At 37.6% G+C, this 23,415-nt stretch overlaps 1 protein-coding gene across 2 annotated transcripts in view; it reads right to left on the bottom strand.

The window, feature by feature from the left end:
• TSPAN12 (tetraspanin 12) overlaps nucleotides 1-23,415 on the bottom strand; it is a 46,922-nt gene that overhangs the window by 10,445 nt on the left and 13,062 nt on the right. The window contains exons 2-5 of one of the 2 annotated variants that reach the window (XM_032189711.1): nucleotides 22,682-22,764; nucleotides 21,903-22,038; nucleotides 5,657-5,731; nucleotides 1,341-1,448 (exon numbers count right to left, since the gene is read on the bottom strand). In XM_032189711.1, the coding sequence (XP_032045602.1) occupies nucleotides 1,341-1,448; nucleotides 5,657-5,731; nucleotides 21,903-22,038; nucleotides 22,682-22,764 (402 nt within the window). The remainder of the gene's footprint in view (nucleotides 1-1,340; nucleotides 1,449-5,656; nucleotides 5,732-21,902; nucleotides 22,039-22,681; nucleotides 22,765-23,415) is intronic. The other variant, XM_032189720.1, reaches the window with a different exon arrangement.

Genomic DNA, 23,415 nt, shown 5'->3' with positions numbered 1-23,415 from the left:
GGTCTGGAGAACAAGTCCTACGAGGAGCGGCTGAGGGAGCTGGGTTTGTTCAGCCTGGAGAAGAGGAGGCTCAGGGGTGACCTTATCGCTCTTTTTAGGTACCTCAAGGGAGGCTGTAGTGAGGTGGGGGTTGGCCTGTTCTCCCACGTGCCTGGTGACAGGACGAGGGGGAATGGGCTTAAGTTGAGCCAGGGGAGTTTTAGGTTAGATGTTAGGAAGAACTTCTTCACTGAAAGGGTTGTGAGGCACTGGAACAGGCTGCCCAGGGAAGTGGTGGAGTCACCATCCCTGGAAGTCTTCAAAAGACGCTTAGATGTAGAGCTTAGGGATATGGTTTAGTGGAGGGCTGTTAGTGTTAGGTTGGAGGTTGGACTCGATGACCTTGAGGTCTCTTCCAACCTAGAAAATTCTGTGATTCTGTGATTCTGTAACAAAAGAGACAGCACTGGCATCCTTTTGGAAGCTTCCTGTGCCACTCAAGTCCAGGTAACCACGGTTCTTATACATGACAGCTCCATGAAAGGAAACTAACAGAGCATACAGGAAGGGTAGCATAGCTTAATATTAAAATAGAACATAGAATTGTTCGTTTTATTTTACCTGAAGAATTTCATTTCTTTATAAGCCATATTCTTAACTTTTATAATAATCCTAAAACGTGTTGGTATCCTAACATTACTAGCAGAAAAAAAGACAGTGCTAGCACTTTCATTGAGTTTAGTAACATTCTTACTTTTAACATATACAAAGAGAGTTTTAATATGTTCTGAGTGTTATTTTGAATTAGGCTTCATGTAACACCACGATTACACACTAACTAGATATAGATCTTCGACTCCTGAACTGCTGGATACTTTGATGATATTGAGAATTATTTATATGACTGAACAGAAATAAGCTCGTGAGGTTGTCATGTCTGTCCACTACTAGTATTGGTAGCTTTTGTAGTAGCAGTAGTTCAGTAGTGTAAGCTACCAAACACTGGTCATTTATTTTAATTTACTTTTTGAGGTGCAGGTCTTTATAACACATTGATATTAAAATTTATATAACATGGATACACATGAACTTACCTGTATTAGGCAAAGCTACAGTATGTCATGTAAATAATGTAATTTCTAAGAAAACAGGAGATCAAGTTGTAGAATATACAAAATAGTGTCTTTAGGACCTACAGAACCTCAAAAGCAGGCTATCAAGTGATGTAAGAGACATTGTCACTACACAGGGTTTCATTTAACTTGCATTCATCTATTCACTTAAAAATAAAGTTTTTCCTTTAGCAGATACATAACACTAAACATGTATTATTTCAGTTCATGAATTAACCATCTTCTTACCTCCTTCTGAAAGAAATTCCAGGCGTGGGTCAGCCACTGGTATCTAGGTAGGCCATAATTGGTCATCCTGGCTTTCAGAGTGATCATATCAGACCATTGTACTGGAACCTAGAACAAGGAAAGAAAAGTGATTGACACAACAGAAGGCCAGTTAGCTTGTGGCTCCAAACCGAGAACCTTCATCTACTCCGAGATCTTTTAAGTGCAATAACCAAAACAACTCTGTATTCAAATAAAACAGGAAAAATAAATGTTTCAACTTTTATGACACCAAATCTTTATAAACCTTTATAACAATAGCAGGAAAAAGTTATTTGGATCTTTTTCTGGTAATGTAGTGTACACTGAAAAGGAGCTATCGCATTTTTGAGAGATTCAAAGATTGTAGTGTACAATTTGATTATATGATTACCAGATTTTATCTGGCATAAAATTTGAACCAAGCCCCATCCCAGTCATCAGGGATGGATTTCGTCTGCTCCAATTTAGTTATCTCCTTGTTGCCTTCTTAGTCAATACAATGAAACAGGCAGCTGTCCAGGGTAATTCATCTCATCGCAAGATAAATATTTTACACAAGGCGGATGAATCATTCCCTTGAAGCCCCAAATCCACTTTCTTCAATGTCTATGGTGACAAACGCAGATTTAAATATCTATCTTTTAAATTTGTAACATTGAGATTAATTCTGCCCTGATCATCTTTCCAGTAGCTTTCTGGCTTTGACTGAAGTTGAACACACAGGTATCTTGAATGTGCTCAATTAAGAACAGTAACAAGTTTAGAAAATGAGGACCTGTGAAATTTTTCTTCACACACACTCATTGCCTTGTAAATCTTCTTGTCTGAAAGAATAATTGTTAAATCATTTTTTAAAACCTGACTACACAGAAGTGAAGAGCTGGTGCTCTCATCAGATGACGACCTCTAATTAGTAATTTGTTAGAAATAAAGTAAGCAAACACTATGGCACTGGGCATACAGTGCAGTTAAGAAGCAAGGAAAGAAACTGGCTTCCTGTTTAGCAGCTCAAATTTCAGTGTGCCAAAGTGAAACAAGGAGTTGAAGACTTCATAGTTGCCCTTCTAGGCACGCATACCATTTGTGCTGAGTTTTGCCTTGTTCCCACCAGCCTTAACAGTCACGGTGAAAGCAATCACAACTGCAATATAGGCTTTCATTTGGAGGGCTGGGGAGCCAAGCTACTCTGGTGGCTATGACTGAGCTCTCCAGTTCAATTTGGAGCAAACAGTAATAGCACTGTGTGAATATAAATAAATATAACTTGAGAAGAAAAAGAAAATCACAACGCTTTCCAAGAAGCCTGGTCCTTGTCCTTTGTATATTATGAATATATTAATAATAATAACAACCCAGAAATTTAACACACCTTTCACTTTGCAGAATTTTTATTCCTTGTGCTATAAAGCTTTGAATTCACCATTGTCCACATGAAAAATATATGGTAGCAGTACAGCACTAAGAATACTTATGAAAACAATGTCACAGAATACTTGCAAACATTATACTAGTCACTGTAATAAAATAATTTGCTTTTGTACTCAATGCTGATTTTCAGTGCCGTGTAAAGAGAAATGTACTCTTTTTTTCTTTGGATAATACTCTATATCACTGTAATTAAGATTTTATTTGCTAGACTGTTTTATTATCTTGAGTTGAATACAGTCCTAGGTTACACACATAAAAAAGGTGTCCTTTATGAAAACAACTAGAAGGAGGAAAAAAAATCAGAAAGTGAGAGATGGAAGTTAAAAACAAAACAAATCAAACTAAAACCCACTGTAGGAAGGCAATTTGAATTCTGGAGCTAAGGAGGGACACTGTCTGGAATCTGTATGTTTGACTACTACCAGAATATCTAGACATCAAACTGAGGACATCAATGTATCTGCTAAGCAGCTTCCTGCCAGCTCATATGCATAGTACTGCACAATAACACAGAACCATGAGATACATTCATTTGACTGTGCAGCGTATGTTTAGTTTTATAACAACGCCTTCATGCAGCATGTAAATAAACAAAAGTGTAGAAACAAGGGTTTGAATTTGGCACACAAAGTGCAGTTTGCTGTTCAGATCTGCTTGTTAGGATTATTTTTCTAATATATATCAAGGCCTGACCAATGCCCAAGTAAGCTGAGAACCAACAGTGGCTGTTCATTCTTGTGGGTGGAAAAAATAGTCACGAGGCACACTTCATGCTGAGAGCTATCATGAGCTAGAAGGAAAATTGTTTATACAAGGGCTCTTACAGTAGATTTGACCATATGCCAAAGAAAGACCATTTTGGATTAGCAGAGGTGGCTCTGCCTCAGTGACGTTTTTGACAACATCACACACCCACCTACACTAATGCTAACTGATTCTCAGAGATCCACAAGGGGTTCTTGTGATTTCATGCTACACTGAAACCAACACGACAGTGAGCCATTCCCCGGGGATACAAGGCAGTCATCTCATCTCCATGCAGCAGAGTAGGAGAAAGCATGCTGCAGGGAAGTGACCCGCACAGGTATGAAAGAATCACTGAGAAACAGCTGTGCTTTTCCAAACCACCACATTTCCTATGGGTGTCAGCAGCAGGTAACCTGAGTCTGGCCCATCTCATTACACGAGGAGTACTGGTGTTAAGACAAAGAAGGAGAAGGAAAGGTAATTAGTTGGAAAGAGAAAACAGTATTTCAAAGGATACACAGTATTTCAGAGGATAAGGAAATGGGTATAAAAGACAGGAAGAAAAGACAAATAGAAAAGCAATTTCCAAAGAGATCTTTTTCTATTCTATTTGGATGTTCAAAGTTCACATTCGTATTCTTGAATTCCTGGAAGAGAGAGGAAAACCTGAAAGAGCATGGATTACTGGGTTCCCTGTGACCCACTGCCAAAGGTACAAACATAGAGCTCAGTGCTGTTAAGGGGAGAGGGGCCCAGGGAAAGCCATGGGTTTTTCTGGGGGGAAGAAGTATCACCAGGGCCTTAACATGGGTATCTGGGCTTTTATCAAAATGTTCCAGGTTAGAGTTTCAGTCGCATAGCAGGTAACTGAACAGTTACCCCCATAGCTTGGGGGTTGCCCCAAAACACACACATAGCTTCAGGTTTTCTATCTGAATGGAAAAGGCTAGGCTGGAGAAGGCACATACTGGTGCACCGAAGGTTATGTCATTCCAGGCAGTTTCCACCAACAAGATTTATGTGGGAAGATGTTAAGTTATAATTGTCAGCCTTGGTAAAACCCTGGAGAGGGCAGCTGTGCCCATAGGATGATGCACGCCTCTCACCTGCATTCCCAGTTTTAAAATGCATCAATGTGAGTTGACATTTAAAGCAAAGAGATAGACTTAATCACTGTTATATTAAAACACCCTGTTGGAATCTGTATAGCAAGGGAATGAATTCTGATGCAAAATGCTGCCACGTAACTTCAGATTTCAAATCTGCCAGAAATTCCTCTAATCCCAGTACTGTGTAAACATCAGGAAAGCTCCCTCCCATCTTACTGCAGCAATGAAATGCTACACACTGCTGAAAAGACCAATATGTTGGGCATATTTTGGCAGCTTGCAGAAAAATATTTGTCTTGCTATTCATATAAATGTACCAGACTGAACGCAAGACAAAAGGATGTAGCAGCCAGCAGAATAACATTTCATTCTATTTTTTTGCTCAACACCTACCCATTTTCCTGCATGACGGTACAGCTACACAAACTAGACTGAGATAAAACCTCTTCACAAGTTTACAGAAGAGTGTTTTATAGCTCAGACACGCTTTGCTTAAAACTGGTATTTATAGCTTGTGGAGGCAGTGCGATTTCAGAAGGCAGCAAGTTCTTTAGTGAAAGTACACACTGTTTACAATATAGTACACTGAGCTTGAGCTTTTCTTTAAAACATTAAGAACTTTTAGAGCAAAATCCCTACAAATTCTCACATCTCCTCCCTCAAAATACTTATCTTAAAAACTGAAGATCATATTTAATCCTTAAAATTTCCACTGGCTTCAATGAGAATCTGCCTAAGCAAGAATTAACTAAAAATAAAGTCCTTAAATAAATCAGGGGCTGCAGATTTGTCTCTCAAATACAGAGTGGGTGGGGAGAAACCCAGACGGGACCTTCCAGACAGACGTGACTTTCCAGAAGAATTCTGTTTAAAAAAAAAAAGACAGTCACATGAAATTAGACTGTCAGAATAATGTACAAAGATAAACACTACAGCAATTAGAAAACAGCTAGCTAATGGAAATCTTTGTTTTCTTCTCTGGAAAAAATGCAGCCTCCTTTGCTGACTCACCGTTATTTCCTGCTCATAGGTCCAAACACCACAGGCCAGTTCAACACAGAATATTACAAGCAAGCTTCCAAAGTACTGCAGAAAACAGAATGGCCTTAGTTACTTTTGAAATTCATGTTAGCTTTGAAGAAAAAAAAAAAAAAAAAAAAAAAAAAAAGACTTAAAAATATTAAAGGACATCTCAAAACATCACTAATATTTCACATGACTGAGGACATGGAATCTGAAATACATTGTTTGTTAACAAAATATTAAAAGATTCATGAAGCAAACTTTCTAAAGATTTAAGTCATGTAAATTTTCTTACTGACTTAACATGAAGCATATGAAACGTTACAATGGGGAAAACAATCTTATTTCACCTCAGAAAGCCCTTCACTTTTTTCACTTTACTCACTTAACCAACGTTCCTTGGTTAATAGCCAGAAGTAGGGGAAAAATAATTAAAAGTATTGTCAAGATGTTAACACAAATAAGGGTTCTTGAAAGCTATGCTCTTAAAATTATTTGAAGTATTGGAGATCAGGCATAAATGCACAAATAGTTATTAGTATGGATTGAATTTTTTTTTTTATCTACTACAAGATCTCATCTTTGATTTATTTTAAAATAGAAAAAAATGTACAAATGAAGAAGCTGTACAGGACTTGGTTAAGACTGTTAAGAAAAGCTGACATTTTTACTCTTCCTAATCACACCAAACTTCTATATAGCATCAACAAAGCCCTCCCGAACTGAAGTAGCATGGAAATTAAGAGTAACTCACGTACGATTTATTTAAAGCAAAGTTCCATTCACTCTCAACTCCAAACATTCTTCCACGTCACTGGACTGACCTTCACCTTGTTCTCAGTCTTAAAGTTAGTCTTAATGGATTTTAATTTTATTTGGAATTTGAAAACAACGAAGCTATGATTTCAGATTTCTCCCATGAGACTGACTGTTTCTATTGTTTCTGATTCACTGTTTTATTAGCTCTCTTCCTCTCCCCTATTCTTGTGCCAAAAGCAGAGACAGAGGTGCAGAGACTTTTGACAGAGTGCTCTAGAAGTTCCTGTGCCCCATGTTAGCTTCCTCATCTATTATTTTAAAGAGGTACTGAATTAGTATACGTGCACAAAGAAACACCATCAAAATATAAATCAGAATAGAAGAAATATACGATTTCTTTAGTAGGATAAATGCCAAAATGCTTCTAAGTTAGTCATTTAATTCTGCAATGCATTTAGGAAGGTATAAAAAACACAAATATGTACTAAGGGTGATGTTTTTTTTTCCTATTAAAAGGTCAACAAACAGTTTTATTCAAAATAGAGAATAGAAATCCACAAGTGTTAGGATTTAATATTCTTCTGCAGAAGATCATTTTCATACACCCGGTCTGGAACTGTATGATTCAGCTTGGCATCTAATGAACAGTGTCTTGCCTTTTCTTCTATTTGCTGATCAAACCTAACTCCCTGAATTATCTTGACAGTCACAACAGTCAAATTAAAAGTGTGCATGCAAAAATACCAACGTGAATTTTCAAGAGAATCTTGTATTCACATCCTCATCCTATAAAGGCGTGCACTACAAAGATGGTGTTGAAAGCAGAGATCCTGTTTTATCAGTCTCTGCCATGTTACACTGCAGTTTCATAGTCATTGTCACTGAATAACACATTGTGTGTCTTGACAAATCAACACTAAGCACACACAGAGCTCCAGCATAAACCTGCAAAAACCAATATGTTCATTCTGCAAGGGTCCAAAAGAAAAAAAAATGAGTTGTACTTCATAAGAACAATGATGCTTTCTGTAAAAAATAAATTCGTAAGCTTTTAGACAATCTATCCACTGTTACTGTACTGTCTGTAGGTTAAGCAAAGGTGTATTTTCTTTCCTTTTTTTTTTTTTTTTTTTAAATGGAAATCTATTTTGCAAAGTACTCTCTTTGAAAGAAGGAAAGAATGCCACCTGCTTTAGCTCTTACTTCATTTGGAAAAGGACTTAAGGACATTACGGGTAACACTGACATTTTTTGAGAGAGAGAACTGAATGTTTAGGTGAAAAGTGAATTTGAGTTCTCATTTCTCAAAGAAAATTTCAGCGTTTTTAAACTGTGACTCAATAATGTGTCTGGGACTACCTGCTATCCCCAGATGTTATATAAAACTCACTGACCATAGTGAAAGTGATACATCTGTGTGTGTATATGTGGCATACTTGGGAAAATGCTTAATTTACATCTCCTGGTAACATGTCATTCATTCACAAACCTTAACATTTGATATTTCCTCATTTTTGTAAGCATACTGTTAAAACACTTTCTGGTAGCAGCTGGAGACAGAAGAGCCAAAACACACTACTTTCTCCAGTTATTGAATATAGCCTATTTATCCAGATTTACTCAAACCATTTCTGGTATGCTAAGAATTGAGTTCCTCTTACTCTTGCTACATCTGGACATGTCATAGCACTGTAGAACCAAGCCTTCTGTCTTGAGAAAGCCCATCTTCTGTCCATAAGAGAAAAGACAACAAATGACAAAGAATTTACAGATATGCAGGAATAGATACACTAGGAACTGAGCAACTGCAGGCAGACCAAACTCTCATACACTAGCTTCAGTTTCACTGTGCTGTTGAAGAGGAACATTATAGCTCTCTATATTTAATGGTTTGAAGAACAAGTAATTCTTACAGAATTCGTGTGGGGGGAAAAAAGCCTCTGGAGCCATTATATAAATTTATTACCCCTAACTTCCATCTTCCAAATACAGGAGTTATTCGCTTAAATGCTTATTATTTGTCCCCAGTGGAATTCCCAAGGAATGTTAAATGCATCTTTCTGCATTTACACACTCCTACTTTTTGCCAAATACAAGGATTTGGTTTCAAAACAAGGTTTAATATTTCTTCCTTGCTTCTACAGGCTAAGTGGTACATTTTGTAAAGGAGACAAACTCACTGTGGAACACCATCATGCTTTAAACCCAAACCCATGCCCCCAGGTCACCAATAATACTTTCACCAGCCCACCTTCCTCATAAACCACTCTTGGCGTCACTGCCAAGGTACCTTCTACCTTTGGTTTTCTCCCCCTCTTCCAGGACATGCCAGGAGACAGGAAGGCACAGAAAGGATTGAGCAGTTTTTTAAAGGTATTTACAAGTCACCACGAAAAAAATCTACATGCAATAATGTAAAGCCATGATCACTCCAAGAATTAGACCTCTTGCATGGCGAATTCTACAGACTTAACATTTCTCTTCTGCAGGCAGTGGGTAATGACTATCGTTCTTGCCCTATTAAGACTATGCAAAACCATCAAAAAATAGAGGTGGCTCCTTCATCCTGTTACAAATCTGGCTGAATTGGTTTCACTGAAGGACTTCCACAAGCAAGGCTGTGGAAAAGACTAAAATTTTGTTGTTTTGAGAAAAGATGGATGACTGAAATGCCAGTAGAAAACACCCTTGAGAGTAGTGAATCAAAGTAAAAATATTTCCCAATTTAAAAAAGAAATAAAGAATACCAGAGACACTGCTTCTCTCTAAGCCAGGGACATGCATGTGGCCAAGATCCTAAACTTCAGTATCCCCACAGTGTCAAATGGATATTGTCAATTAGCAGGAGCTGGTTCCCCTGTAACTCCCACGTTTAACTTGCTCACTGACACTGGCCCAGGGGAGGAAGAAAGGAACAAAGCAGCTCGGTAAAGCAGTAGTTTTCCAGCAGAGGCATCTCTCCTACTACCCAGAGCCTTGCACAAGCACCTGGAATCCTCTAGCAACAGATGGGTATGTGTATGCAGCTCAGTCCCCAGAATAGAGAGCTGCTGCGTTAATGGCCTGTGGAGGTTTGAACAACTGTACTTTTCCAGCACATCACTCATGAGACAGGCACAAAGGAACTCGAGCTATGGAGTTCAGAATAATCCTTTTCCTCTTCCTTTCTTATGCAAAACAGTAAACAGAAAGTAAGTGGGAATAAAAACAAAGTAATTTCTGTGAAAACTACCTTCAAAGGGATGGGGAAATGACGGGGGGATGAAGGGCCAAGAAAGACATTAAGCATATTCCCTAAACTGTGATGAGACACTGTTCTCCTGGAACACTCTTCATGTGATGCAGGCGTAAAAGTGACCACAGTTTACATGCTCATCCTGCCCTGAATCCGCTGATGCAGAAAAGACACATCAATAGCAAGGAAACCTATCACAGTGAACACTCACAGTAAGTGCAAAGACACTGCAAGATCACACTCAGCTACTACAAGTTATAACACCCCTTCTTGTTAAAGAATTGGACAGCCATAAATTCACTGCTCCAGCAAATTCCCATATAATAATACAAAGGCACAGCAAGATAACAGAATGAAAATCCAATGATGCTAAAAATTCAACCACAGAAAAGAAGTAATTCTCAAATGATCAAGAATTAAAAAAAAATAAAAATAAAAATGGGGACTGGCACTGAAATTGTAGGTTTTATTCTTACTCAGATAATTATTCAGATACCTACTTGCATAAATGCTATCAACCTGTTAAATCACCACAAAGGTACATGCTATTTGCAGATACGCATTAAAAACATCAAACTAATTCAAAACTATTTTTAGAAAGATCTGTGTGGACTGTCTAAATGGATCACAGGTTTTAATCTGAATAAAATTCCTGCACGCAGCAGTGGCATCACAGAAGAGGGTACAAGCTCCACACGTCAGTGCTCCATATGTGGAGCATATACATGCTGGCATATGCCCAAAATGTCTTCTTCCCTCTCTGTGTAAGGCTTAAAAAAAGGAACTATAAAATTAATCTATCCTAATTAAATTATGACAGGCTTTTGGCTATTCTATTTCCTCTACCAAACTAAGCAAAAGACTACCACCACAGAACACATCGCAGGAACACATTTCTTTCTCAATGGTTTCCATCATTTAGATACATATAAAATTGCAATAGTAAGTGCAAAATCATTATGAAGTGGAAAATCATTATGACAAAAATCAAAGATATTTTGCATTAGTTTAAAAAGTTGTTGTTTTTTTTTTGTTTGTTTGTTTGTTTTTCCCCTAACAATTCATGTTCTGTTCTGAGTGTAGTGAATGGCACCATATGAAGTATCTCCCTCACAGAATCTTTTTTATGGCTTTCTGTACTGCAGAGCATAGATTTTTTGGATGCAATTGTGGGTAACTACAGGGAAGGATATAAAGTATGAAGCACGTTTCATGCAGAGATGTAATTCAAGACTCACTGCAGTTATAGAGATTATTTTTTTCTATCTTGAATATGCCACATGATGCTTGCAATTAATCACTGAATAATATTGCAACTTGTCTATGCTTTTGGGCAACAGGTGAAAAGAACTTGTGAAAACTAACCTATTTCGGCTACTAACATGGCAACAGGACCATCAAAAAATGACTCCAGATTTCAGAAAACAGTACATTGTGGGAATTTACAAAAATTTTCTTCCTCCTCCTCCCACTCCAGTCCCCCTATTGTAAATGCTCTTCTCCAAAGTATCTCCAAGACTATGGATTTTTTCAGAGATATTTCACAGTGGAAGAAACCAATTCTAGATACAATTAGCAAAGGAAAAAGAAAACTAGAGTTAAAAATGTAGTCAGCTTCAGCAGTCTTCACTGCAACAGCCAGGGCAACATGAATATTCCATATTCTATTACCTACCATCATAATAATCCTGCTGGCACAGATGCAAAAACTCCATGACAGTCCTCCACAGATGCCCTTTCAAACTCTATTGTAAGCTTTATGCCAGAAATTAAGCTAAGAGCAGAAGCCCTAACAGAAATCTGATGACCTAGGATATTTATTGACCTACAAATCACTATTAGCCTCTTGTGACAAGCAGCCGAGGCAGTAAGAGTAGCTATACTACAAAGCTATTTATAGCTCATGTTCCTGAAGTATTAGCACACGGCTTTTTTTTGCTGCTACAGCTGGGTTTGGCAATTTTTTTTGCCAATGACTTATTGAATTCAACTCAGCATTGAACTACTATAACCGGTAAAATTAGGGGGCTGTTATGTCAAGCACTGGGAGAATCAAAGACCTAAAAAAATCCCCACTCACTCTTTTAGATCCTGCTCATGGTATTCCCATGTTGTTTGCAGCCTGGAAGTATGATTTGGAAGCAAGAGTCTAGGCAGCTCATGAAAACACAACAGAGACATGGCTCTGCAGCCACCAAATTTCATCAGAAAGGCATAAGAATGGCTTAATTGACCTTTCTCTTTCCTCACACGTTTTGGTTTCTGTATTACGTGACACTCCTTTTACTGGGTCTAGACCCTATTCAGTCTGTTCTTACAGAAGCCTGGTTAGATACTACTGCTCTGGAAAACCTGAGGACACTTCACAGTCTAAGTTCTTCTCTAGACAATGAGTATATCCCATCACACAACATACTAAAAGTATTGGCTTCTTCTGAATTTCCGAACAGTGAGAAAGCAAGAGAGCATTCTGTATATGAAAGCAATGGCAAAAGCAAACAACGGCTGGAGTCAGAAAATGCAATATGGTGAAGAAAAAATGAAAGCGTGGGGGATGTTCCAGCTGCTGGCAAATCTGGTCTACAAGACTCTAAATATCATTCAATTTTTGAAGAATCAGTTACACTTGTTAATGAATCATCACTCACGTGCTTTGCATTTCATTTAATAAACATCTATTTTCAAGCTTTAGCTCTCTCCTCCCAAGCGTTTTTCTTTTCTCCCAGAAGATAACACGCTTTTTCCAGACTCAGGAAAAACCACAACTCTCACGTCAGAGCAAACAAAAAGTAACTGCTCAGCAAGTCCAGCCTCCTCAGCCTTGCTGTCTGATGCTCTCACCTTCTTGGGCAACATGGTCCAAATGGCAAGAGAGGCCAGAAAGATCTGACAGAGAAGGGCAGGGGCTGAGGGAGATTCCAAGAGCAAGCAGCTGCAGAACAGAGCCTTACTGGAACCTCTGAACGACTGCAGTACATGGTATGTAAAACAGATGCCAAAAGATTTTAAGAGGGTTATGTAGAGCACTTCCCAATGGCCAACAGCCTGAGAGCATCAGCCTTATTCTTCGGAGACACAAGCCATCCAGACATCTGTCTGCACCCTACGAAACGTCAGATGGCCACTGCCACAGAGCCTGATTACCAACAGGAACCAGACTCTTTCAGTGAAAAAAAATAATAAAAAGTCCTTCCTCCCTCAGCAAGTTACAAGCTATGGTTTCCTCTAATTTTGTCAGTTTAACAGCTAATGAGGCTATTTTAATGATTGATCCAGCTATACTTTTTAGAAAGGGAGCAAGCACTCATTAAAGAGTCTGACAAGCTGCACAGCTAACTGAAATCCTGTTTATCCACTCCTGCAGTGCAAACTTTCCTTGCCTCCCCCCCCTCTTCCCTTTCCCCAGCTCCTTCAGCCCTGCCCTGAAGGGATTAACAGTTCATTTGTCATCCTGATCTAAAATTTGGTTTACTGGCTTGACAATGCAAGAATTTGTGAGGGATGCAGTCACGAGTCAACAAGGAAATGGGCTGAAACCACCAGCTTACAACACCAGCTACTGAATGCCATCCAGTCCTTCAAAATAAATACATTCCACAGCAAATTGATCAAATGTTTTGTATTTCAGTTTCCCAGATCACCCAATTTAATCATTCTGTACAAACGGTCTTGACGTCTGAGAGCTTTGTGAAATCCAAGGCTTATATAAATAATGATCACTTTTCCCAAAAACCTTTATAACTATTTTTCTGAACAAAATAAATGGCTTTTGTTATGTATGGAAATGAACATTTTAGATTTTGAAGGTATGTGTCCAAATTCTCTTGATTGGCCTGTTTGCCTTTTTAAAAAATAGACGATTTTACTTATGAACTGTAAAAACTTGGTTCACAGCCTCCATTCCTCTATGAGATAGAAATGATATGTTTTAAATATTATACTTTAACACTTAATCTTGTTTATGTAAGAAAACGGGTATTACTTTGGAAATAAGCAAATGTGCACTTCAGACAATTATTAGGATTTATTTGCCCCAGGCTCAATTACCTCAAGTCAACGAACTCCAAGGAATAAGGGTCACTGCAAGGTCAGGGTAAAGTACTAAACAGGACTTTGGTAAAGATAGACGTTAGACCATAATTTCCTCAGGGCTTAGAATATTCCTTTCCCCCTTCTTCTCCCCATATTTCATAGGATTTATATGAAAAACTAAAGTTTCCTGTTCTGTACAGATTTTTCAAAATGCAGCCCCCTTAATCACTTCCCCTCCCCCCCTTCATTTTCTATCAAGGCAATTAAACACTTAAAAAATGCTTTTTTGTTCAAAAAAATCCTTTCTCCTTGTAAAATAGGCCATGTCAGTGCTGACACACACAGTAAGTCTGCTTCAGCATGCCCCAAAACACTTCTAACATTCACCATTGTGAGTGAAAAGTGCTCTTCTCAGGTACAAAATCCATACCGCACGTAGCAGTGCCTCTGCGGTTAATTAGTCAGGACAGTGAGATTAGGCAGGAAAGAGATAAATTTACATGACAGGATGTGCACTCCATTTTCACTTTGTGACAAAAAAGGTAGGCCACTGGTGAGACTGGGCTGCATTTTAGACAATACACGGAGGTTTGACTGGGCTTTGTGGATCTCCTTAATCACTTACTCCCCTCCTTTCTGGAACTCTTTTGTTCCCTGTTCCTTTCACTGGAGGACAAGAAGCTGGGCAAACAAGCTATCGGCTTGGAGCTGGGAAGGACAGAAGGAAAAAAATGCCCTACAGCAACAAGAAAACATATCATCTGAGCAGGTCTCCATCTTCTCTTTTCTGTGAAGATGCACCCTTCATTCTCATCCCAGTATCGCTCCCCACTTTCTTGCCTCAGCACCCCAATCCCTTGTATCTACTGTCATATCAGACCCTGTTCTTTCAATAGCTTCCTAGTACCCACTTCCATCATCCCACTTCAATTACTACTATCTTTCCTCCTCCATTCATCAGAGAGCATTTCAGTCCTCTTTACTTCCCTGGACATCAATGACTTTCAGGAAGTTGTAAGAAGAAAATAATATTAACAGCATAAGTAGGAATGGGGGAAAATGGGAACAAGGAAAATAAAAGGAACAAAGTTCACATGAAAACTTTTAATTTTGAGGCCAGACCCAGCAACACGTTGTAAAACCAATACTCAGGACATACATCCCAAAAAGAAGGCAAAATGCTCAACCCTCATCAGGTTAACCTAAAGTACGGCATGTAGAGCAAAATGTGACACAGAAGTTCAGGCAGCATGTTTCAAACTGAAAACATAGCGGGACCACAAAATGACTACTTTCAACAGATATGTACCTTTCAACTTAGCACTATGCCTTTTTCCAAAAGGATGAGCAAGAGGCTCTTCACTGTTGCAGAAGTACATGAAAAACCCATTTTAACTGACAGCATCATCATCTTGGTGTCGAACCTTGCATAAGCCTGAAAGGCCTTGGAGTTGTTGGTCAGTTTTTATTCTGAAGCTACCGGGTAATTGCATCAAACTGTACTGTGCTGGCTGTGCCCCTGTATTAGAAGGCAGCTGCTAAGTAGAGGGGTGATCATCAGCCTGAGCCCAGCAAACATTTGGATCAAAGCCAAGCATTCATCAGAAGACCAGGACACTCCCACCTGCTCAATTCCTGACATGCTCCTCCACCCTAACACTTCTCCTTCCTTGCTGTTCAAACGCACATCAGCTCGTTTGTTGTTTGTCCAACAGACAGCAATCTGCATCTCTAAATGCCTCCCAAGAACCCATAAAGCTAGGCAACTTGTATCTCTTCTCTTTAAGCTCCTTCATTTAGCTAAGAAAATTACATATGGTTTCAAAGCACTTGCCTTGGAAAAAGTCTTGGAAATACATACACAGCAACGTACGTTTGTGTTGAGAAGACAGGGTCACCACAGCACGCTTCATGCCTACGCAGTCAGAGAGAGAGGCTGGCACCAGACACTAAGACCACTGTAGTCCACTCCCTGTGCTCTGAGACCCACACAACACACCCTCTCCAGAAAAGCCAAGCTTTATTCTGTGGCACCACCAACGCTGTTCTCAAAATCTAACCATTTATTTGTACCTTTAAAATCCTGTTCTGAACAGGAAAGAAGCTTACCCTCTATCCAGTCTCAAGACAAAAAGATGGTTATACATTATAAGACATCGCATGCAGCTCAGCTTCAGACTGAAAATTAGAAATATGTAAAACAAAACAACAACAAAAAAAGAAGTCCTGTATTTATTTTCTTCAGAAAATTACTCATATCTGAATTTACTGGGAGATAATTAACATTGGTAAACTTTAAGCGTATTTTATCTTAGAAATGGAATGTCAAACAAGCAACTTTTAGATATGCAAGCCACGTGTCCAGCCTCTTACTTACTGACCATCTGAACTTGGGTTTTAGCACAGTACTGGCTTCTCATCTAATCTGTACTACAGTATTATCAACTGACTTAAATCCATCTTTCTTAAATGACTTAAATTATCTTTCACAAAGGCAGGCTAACCTGTCTTATGAATATGTTTTCCTCCCAGTCACACCATCTTTATATGAAGAGATGCTGATGAAAGAGGCACAAAATGCAAAAAATAAGAACTCTAGTCTGTCTAATTCTAAACTGCATGGGATAAACTTCATGGGATGGGGTAAGTATGTTTGTCAGATATTTCTTCCCTTTCGATGCTTAGTAGTTTAATAATCATAGAATCATTAAGGTTGGGGAAGACCTCCGAGATCATCTGCTCCAAATGATGAGATACTTCTGGTAAGTAAATAATTTTGATGCTTTATCTGGTTGTGTTTCAACTTGTTTAGTAGACAATTCAGCCTGTCAAGTTCCAATCTGCAACCCAGTTCTGCCACAACTGAATTAACAGTTTGACCACACACCAACAGGGGTCTAAGAATATTTAGCTCTCAACAATATTTATTTCTCTGACAATTTTATGATGAAAATCAGTACGAAAACTTGCCCTATTGACCAAATATTCCTAACAGTTTTTCCTTTTGAGAAAGCACAGCCAGATACGTTTGAATGCTATAATTACAGAAAAGTCATAGCAATAAATGCCAGAATTTGCAATACAACTCCAGCCAGGAAAATATTTTCCAGTGGGATTTTCATGAAGAGGTTTTTGTCAAGCAACAGAGTTTCCTCTTGCTGTTTAAATGAAACAAAAACTTCATAAAATTTACACACCCTTAAGGTTACTATTCTCAGAGAATATGTGCACAACTTGGTTTTGTTGTTTTCATTGCTTTTTCAATGAAGTTAGGCTATGTACATAGCAGAGCTTAAAAACAATCCAAAACATGTACAGCTTCAGAAGACAAAAGGTAAAAGAATAGTTATTTTTTTTTCTCTCCTTCTTTTTTTCTTTTTTTTTTTTTTTTTAAGTTAAATAATTTTTGGAAAAACCATAACAAGAACCACAAAACCTGGACTCCAGCTTGTCATCCTTGGACTGTTTACAAAGTCAATACACTGACATGAAGAGGTCCAGATCTTCCATTTCAGGCTGGCATCACAGCCCAATTCTCTAAATAAAAAATAAGCCTGGGTCTCCATCTCATTCCCAAACTTCCAACCATGAGTAACCCATTTTTCCTCAACTCCTCACTACAAAGTGCTACTGCACATTTTGCTAACACTCTCACCGACTAGCCTACCACTGAATCAGCAACAAACCAACCCCTTAATAGACAAAAATATTGGGTGCAACTATATTGCATGGCTGGAACAATGAGAATAAAGCTGCCCTCCTGGGCCAAGCTGAGCAAAGGAAGATTCACTGAATTACAATTACAGTTCAGTTAACACACTGGTGACAACAGGAATCTAAGTCAGAAGTGTTTCTGGTTTTGTAAAGTATTCCTATCAGTAAACTAGAAAACTCTTGAGGAAAGTTTACTATAAATGTTAACAGGAAAGAAGAAAATAAGGCTCCAGTATGCAACAAAAGTTTCTCTATAGAAGAGGTTATTTTTGTGGTTAATATTAAAAAACATCTACCTCTGACGCTTTGGTTCGATCATTTTTAAACATACAGATGGAACCACTGGAATTATTTAACTTAGTATAATTTTGCACTGTGCTAGATGCACTGAATTTTCCTGATAAACAGCAACAGCTTTCTCTTTAGAAGAAAGTTACTGTAAACTTAAAACTTACTTGGGCAATATGGTCTTATATTAGAAATGGTATCCTTTCTAAAAGCAATTTTCTAGATACAAAAGGTAAGGAATTTCTTCTGTGCCTCTGAAAAACCCTCTCAATGCAGATTTTTAGAAAACACAGTAGAAGAATTTCATTTGACTTAAAGCATGAGACTCATTTTTAAGTGAATCAAACTAGAAGAAAATGGAAGTACTGAGGAATTCATGTTATGCTTGTATATTGGTAGGCATCGCAACCATATAAACTTAGTAAATAGAACACTTACAGAACAAAAGCACACTAACATCCAGATGTGCTTTTTTTTTTTTTTTTTAATCTCTTAAATGTTTAGAACAGAATCAAGCTGAATTCTAACTAAACTTGTTGCTATTGTTCACCTTACATTAAAAACAGAAGGAGTGCTTGGCTAGAATTCTCACGGAAGTCATTCCAAGCATGTTGCAATCTTGAGAAATCACAGTCTCAGAAGATAATCTGTTCCCCCTTTGCATGTATTTCAGGAACCTGTCAGGTAGTCTCCCCTGAAATAGGACACACATCACAAGTGGTAGAACAGGCCTACAAGTGAACAATGTGCTTTTAGTGAAGTCTTTTGAGTACATATCTGATATACAATGGAAATGGCATCTGGAAAGAGGCCAGACCATTTATGAGATGTGACCCTAGCTGCAGCAGAACACAAAGCAAAAGCCACAAGTCAAAGCCTCACGCAACATGCAACACAACATCCCCCTGGCAGCCTCTCCCTATGGTTAACTCTATAGCTGTAGTTAACTTTATTTAAATCCCAAGGGCTATGAAATACATAAGCTGTATGTTATAGTTCTAAATCAAGATGACCAGATGTTCCTAAGATCACATCTATTTTCTTTTTATAAATCCTCACACAAGCACACACACACAAAAAAGTATTTTTGTTTGTTTGTGGTGTGGTTTTTTTTTGTTTGGTTGGTTTTAGTTTGTTAAAGTTTGTTCTACAATACTAGTAGAGTAAGCTGCAGATATCTGGAGTATGAAATGCTATGATGGAATAAAACAGTCATTTATCATATGAACAATAATCAAACCTACCCATCTTAGAGGATTTGTCCTAATACTTGAACTGTCAATGCTGCAAAATGCAGCGAGACAACCTCACAATAATTTTGAAGAGATCTTCAGCACCTGAAATATTCATTTCTAAGTTAGGATGTTGGTCATTTGCAGAACAAAAAAAAAAAAAAAGACATTACAGACACTCACAGTATACACCCTGGGTTATTTATACCACTAGTCCTCAGGGCTATATATTCCTAAAACAATTAAAGTTAAATGTTTGTAGTTTAAAATTGCTGGTTCTACAAACAATCCAGAGCATACACCTCAGAATACTGAGGTGTTCTACTTTCTTACTATAAGGCAGAATCAACATTAATTCAATTTATATTTATGCCTCACATGAAGCTGGAAAAGTTTCAAACATTTAATTGCAAGATAAAATTTGGAAACTAGATACAGTATTCCGTTGAATGAAAAATATGTAACAGACTGATATATACATTTTACAGTCCTTATGCTTTATTAGATTTTTACAAGAATCCAATTCAATTAACCACATTAGCACTAGCAATTAGTATGCTGTCAGGAACATCATGATTTGGATCCAAGTATCTTTGCTTGCTGTCATTATGGCTGCTGTGGACTTCAAAAAGAAGATTAAAACCATGATCGAAGAGGTTGTTAATGTTTTACATGAAGATTCTTTTGTTTTAGGTCATCTGGTTTTACAAAAGCTCATTTTGTAGATCAGTCACTTTTCTGATTAGTCTGATGAATGAAGCATTGACTTTTGTCTGCATACTCGTGCAGTGTAACAAGATTGTATTAGCAATTAATCAAAAACAACAACATACTTAAGATAGCTTAGTTTTGCTTATCAGCTTCACTAGCAAGAACAAATTCTAAGGCTCCTGAGAATGAAATAGTGCAAGGTAAATGACAGAAATGTCTTGTTTTGATATAGTGTGATTTGACTGCCTAAACACACTTCGAATAATTTATTTCCAGATGGCTGTAAAAGCCATAACTGACTTCTTTCCACAGGCAGCTTAAATAAACTGAAGGCAAACATCAGTTTTAACTTCTTTCTTATTGTTCCTTTGTAATTAGTTATGATTTTTTGAAAGTTTTATAGCAAAAACATTTTTTTCATATGCTAAATAACATTGGCCTATGTAGTTGCTTTTGCCTTTTAATTAATTTTAATTCCCATTAAAAGTTATCACCACCATAAAACACACAATGAAAATAATCTTACAACCTTACCAGAAGAAATAAGAGCTTAATGAAGTTTACCATCTTTTAGTACTTTCATTATCTATATAAAACAAAAATATATGAATGGCCCTATACAAAATATGTAAGATTACTTGATAATTACATAGTATGAAATTACATAAAATTGTTAGTTTTATGCAAGTGCTTATAACTAAGTAACGTGTCAGAGAACTTGTTCTCACTGATTTGCAAGACCTAGAAATATAATATGCATGACTATTGCATTAGAAATCTTTCATAATTAAATGATAATTTTTCCTAATTATATAATTTTGAAACAATAATCTTAATATTGTACTAGATGCTTAATATCCAAAAGGAGAAGCAGTGTTTGCCATCTTGCAATTAAGGGACACTTGTGATACATACCTCCTGTTTGAAATCTCAAATAAAGCTTACCCCAATTTTCTCAAAGGAAAAAAAAAAAAAAAATTAATGCAAAACCCCAGTACAGTTTCCTGATTGTTTCCTGAGTATTTCCAATTGGATAAAAGCAATGGTTGCATAAATCTCAGACAACTTCTCACTTTGTTTTTTTGGGGGTCATTTTGTATAATATTTTTGAGGTACAGGCATCGTGTACTTTCGCCTTAAACCATTAGAAAAGTACAACTGTACACATTTTGGAAGAACCCAACATACAATTCAGTAGAAAAAAAACAACAGCAAGAAGCCAATTCTACATTTACAAGACTCCAAGATATCCTCAAGAGCTGAAGGACTTTACCAGTCCACATTCTCCCATAAAAAAACATTAGCCAAATCTAATATACCTCTCTCACGTCCATTGCTTACATGTACACACTACTTGGAATTCCACTAATCCTTGCACTAAAATACAAAGACCAGCTCTGCAAAGAGAGCTCTACCACTTAGATTTCTTAGAGGCATGCAGGTACACGACATCCTTGATTTCAGCGCTGCCGAAGGTCTAAATATTTGTTGTTAATATTTTTAAAATCTAAATATTTGAAATTTGTTCAAGGGTTTCTTGAACAAGGGTTGCCTATCCTCAAACTCCCTGACTTCTAGATGAATTAAAAGGCATTTAACTCCTTTTACAGTCAAAGCCTGTAGCTAAATTTTATATAAAGCCTTGCGCAGGAGTGGCTACTGGTTTTCAGCTGCTCTTGGCTCAGTTACGTAGCCTCCAAAGGAAAAAAAGCTGACTACTTAAAATTTATGTTTAAACTCACTTACAACTAAATGCAAGTGCAAAACTCCACATCCATGTAAAATAATGTAAAGTTTCTGAATGCGTTCTCAAACAAATTTCATCAGCTAGAAATGCTGTTACTTTGCTTTATTCCTACAATCAGTTATAAGTCTGGGTTATCCAGACTGGGTTATCCAGCTATTGAACACTCACGAATCAGAAGGTTAGCACAAGGGTTTATTTCAGACCACTCCAACTCATGTTCCTGTAATTATTAGTACTTAAGAGTTTGAGTTATTTTTCTCTTCAGGAACTCCTTTACTAAATGAAGTAGATTTTTAAAAATGAAACACTGTTTGTCTTTCGGTCATAGCATAATGCAGTCTAAGCAGTAATTTTTTTCCTACTGTGTGCTTAGCAATTACAATTCCTCACTGATACCATAACTCAACATGGTAATAAAAAATAATCAGTATTTATCTAGCGCCAGAGGATTAAAACTTTTCTTACATTGTTGAAGTGAAGCATAAGTTAGCTGTTGTTAGAGGTTATGAAACGTACCCAGACAAGGAGCAACAGATTTCTTTTCACTGTTCCACAGTAGCCCAACATTCCAACTAGGATAAGGAAACAGCAGACTGCAATCATGACTGGATGGACCACAGGAAAGTAAGTCAAAATGACAGCCTCTTCCACCCTGAAACCAATCAGAACCACAATCAAAATAACATAATCACACAAAAATTATACAGTGGAAAAACATAATATAGGCACTAAAACAAAAAGGGTAGATTAGCAGATGTGTTATTTCCAGTACCTTACGAGTTTCAGAGAAATCTCTTCAATGTGTTTTTAGTCAAATGCTGTAATCAGGTACCAGGAGGTAAGGAAAGCGAAGTCTGAAACCTCTTTGGGACAAAGGCAAAGTGCCTGTCCTACACTTGCACAGCGTGTAGCACAGTGAGGCCCTGTTCCATAAACAGGGCTCATAAACACTGCAGGAACACAAATAACAACATTCTTAAATCTCTGGACTAAATAGAAACTAAAAATATTCAAAACTGTACAGAAATACAATATGGTTACACGTTGGCAATTGGCCAAAAATTGATCCCTGTCAAGAGGAATAAAACAAGATTAAATTTGTATCTCCCTTATCTCGAATTTCAACTGATGCCAATAATGGCTGTAAGAATACACCTTTCATCAAAACAATAATTACCTTAACTGAAGGCTTCTTAATTCTATAAATCCTAATTAGGAAAGCTGCTATACAGAAGAAACAATGTACACTGCAATCATTCACCTACACAGATTATGAGGTTTAAGGAGAGCTTTACCTTGTTTCTGCAGTTAAAGTGAGAACATTATTCAGGTAGTCTCTCATCCAAGCAGAAACACCTAAAACACTGATGGACATCAACTAAAAAGAAAAGATGAAGTTATTTATCACACATGTAAAAAAACTGCAAGATCATTCATAGTTTAAGTACAAGATTAATAACATCTGTCATGTAATCATTTATCTGAACAGCAGACTGTCCCCAGAATCGTGCTTCTATATGCTCAGAGTTGGTTTGTTGCCCAAGTATTTAGGCAGCCAGTAACAATTATCTTCTCTTTCAGAGCGGATAATTAATGCCTGGAATACCTTCTCTTCCACCCCATGGAGTGATGCCAATGCTGACCTAAGTCCCACAGCTGCACAAGGTACCATAGAAACAAGAGGGGCAATTTATGCTGCTAAAACCAGTGACTCTTTCAGGGCTCAGAGATGACATCCACCTGTTCATATGAGATCATGAAGCCACCTTCAGGTGCACAGCCAGTAAAGAATCATCTGAAGCCACATACAGGATACAATGGCACTGATAGGAGACAAGATAAATCTTGTGGTTAAATTTAGAAGAATCTGATTCTCTCATTCAAGTAAAGTCATGCTATGAAGCCTCAGTTGCCTGAACTGCAAAATGACAAAGTTCACTTCTTTTGACTTAGATTATAAAGCCTGGGCCACTCGAGTGTTGGATGTCTAGCTGCCATGCACTTGAGAGACAAAGCCACTACGCATTCA

This window comes from Aythya fuligula, chromosome 1 (genome assembly GCF_009819795.1).
Source record: "Aythya fuligula isolate bAytFul2 chromosome 1, bAytFul2.pri, whole genome shotgun sequence".
In the NCBI taxonomy this organism is placed as follows: Eukaryota; Metazoa; Chordata; class Aves; order Anseriformes; family Anatidae; genus Aythya; species Aythya fuligula.
Note: the sequence above shows the minus strand (reverse complement) of the source record. Positions and strands in the feature narration are given on the sequence as shown.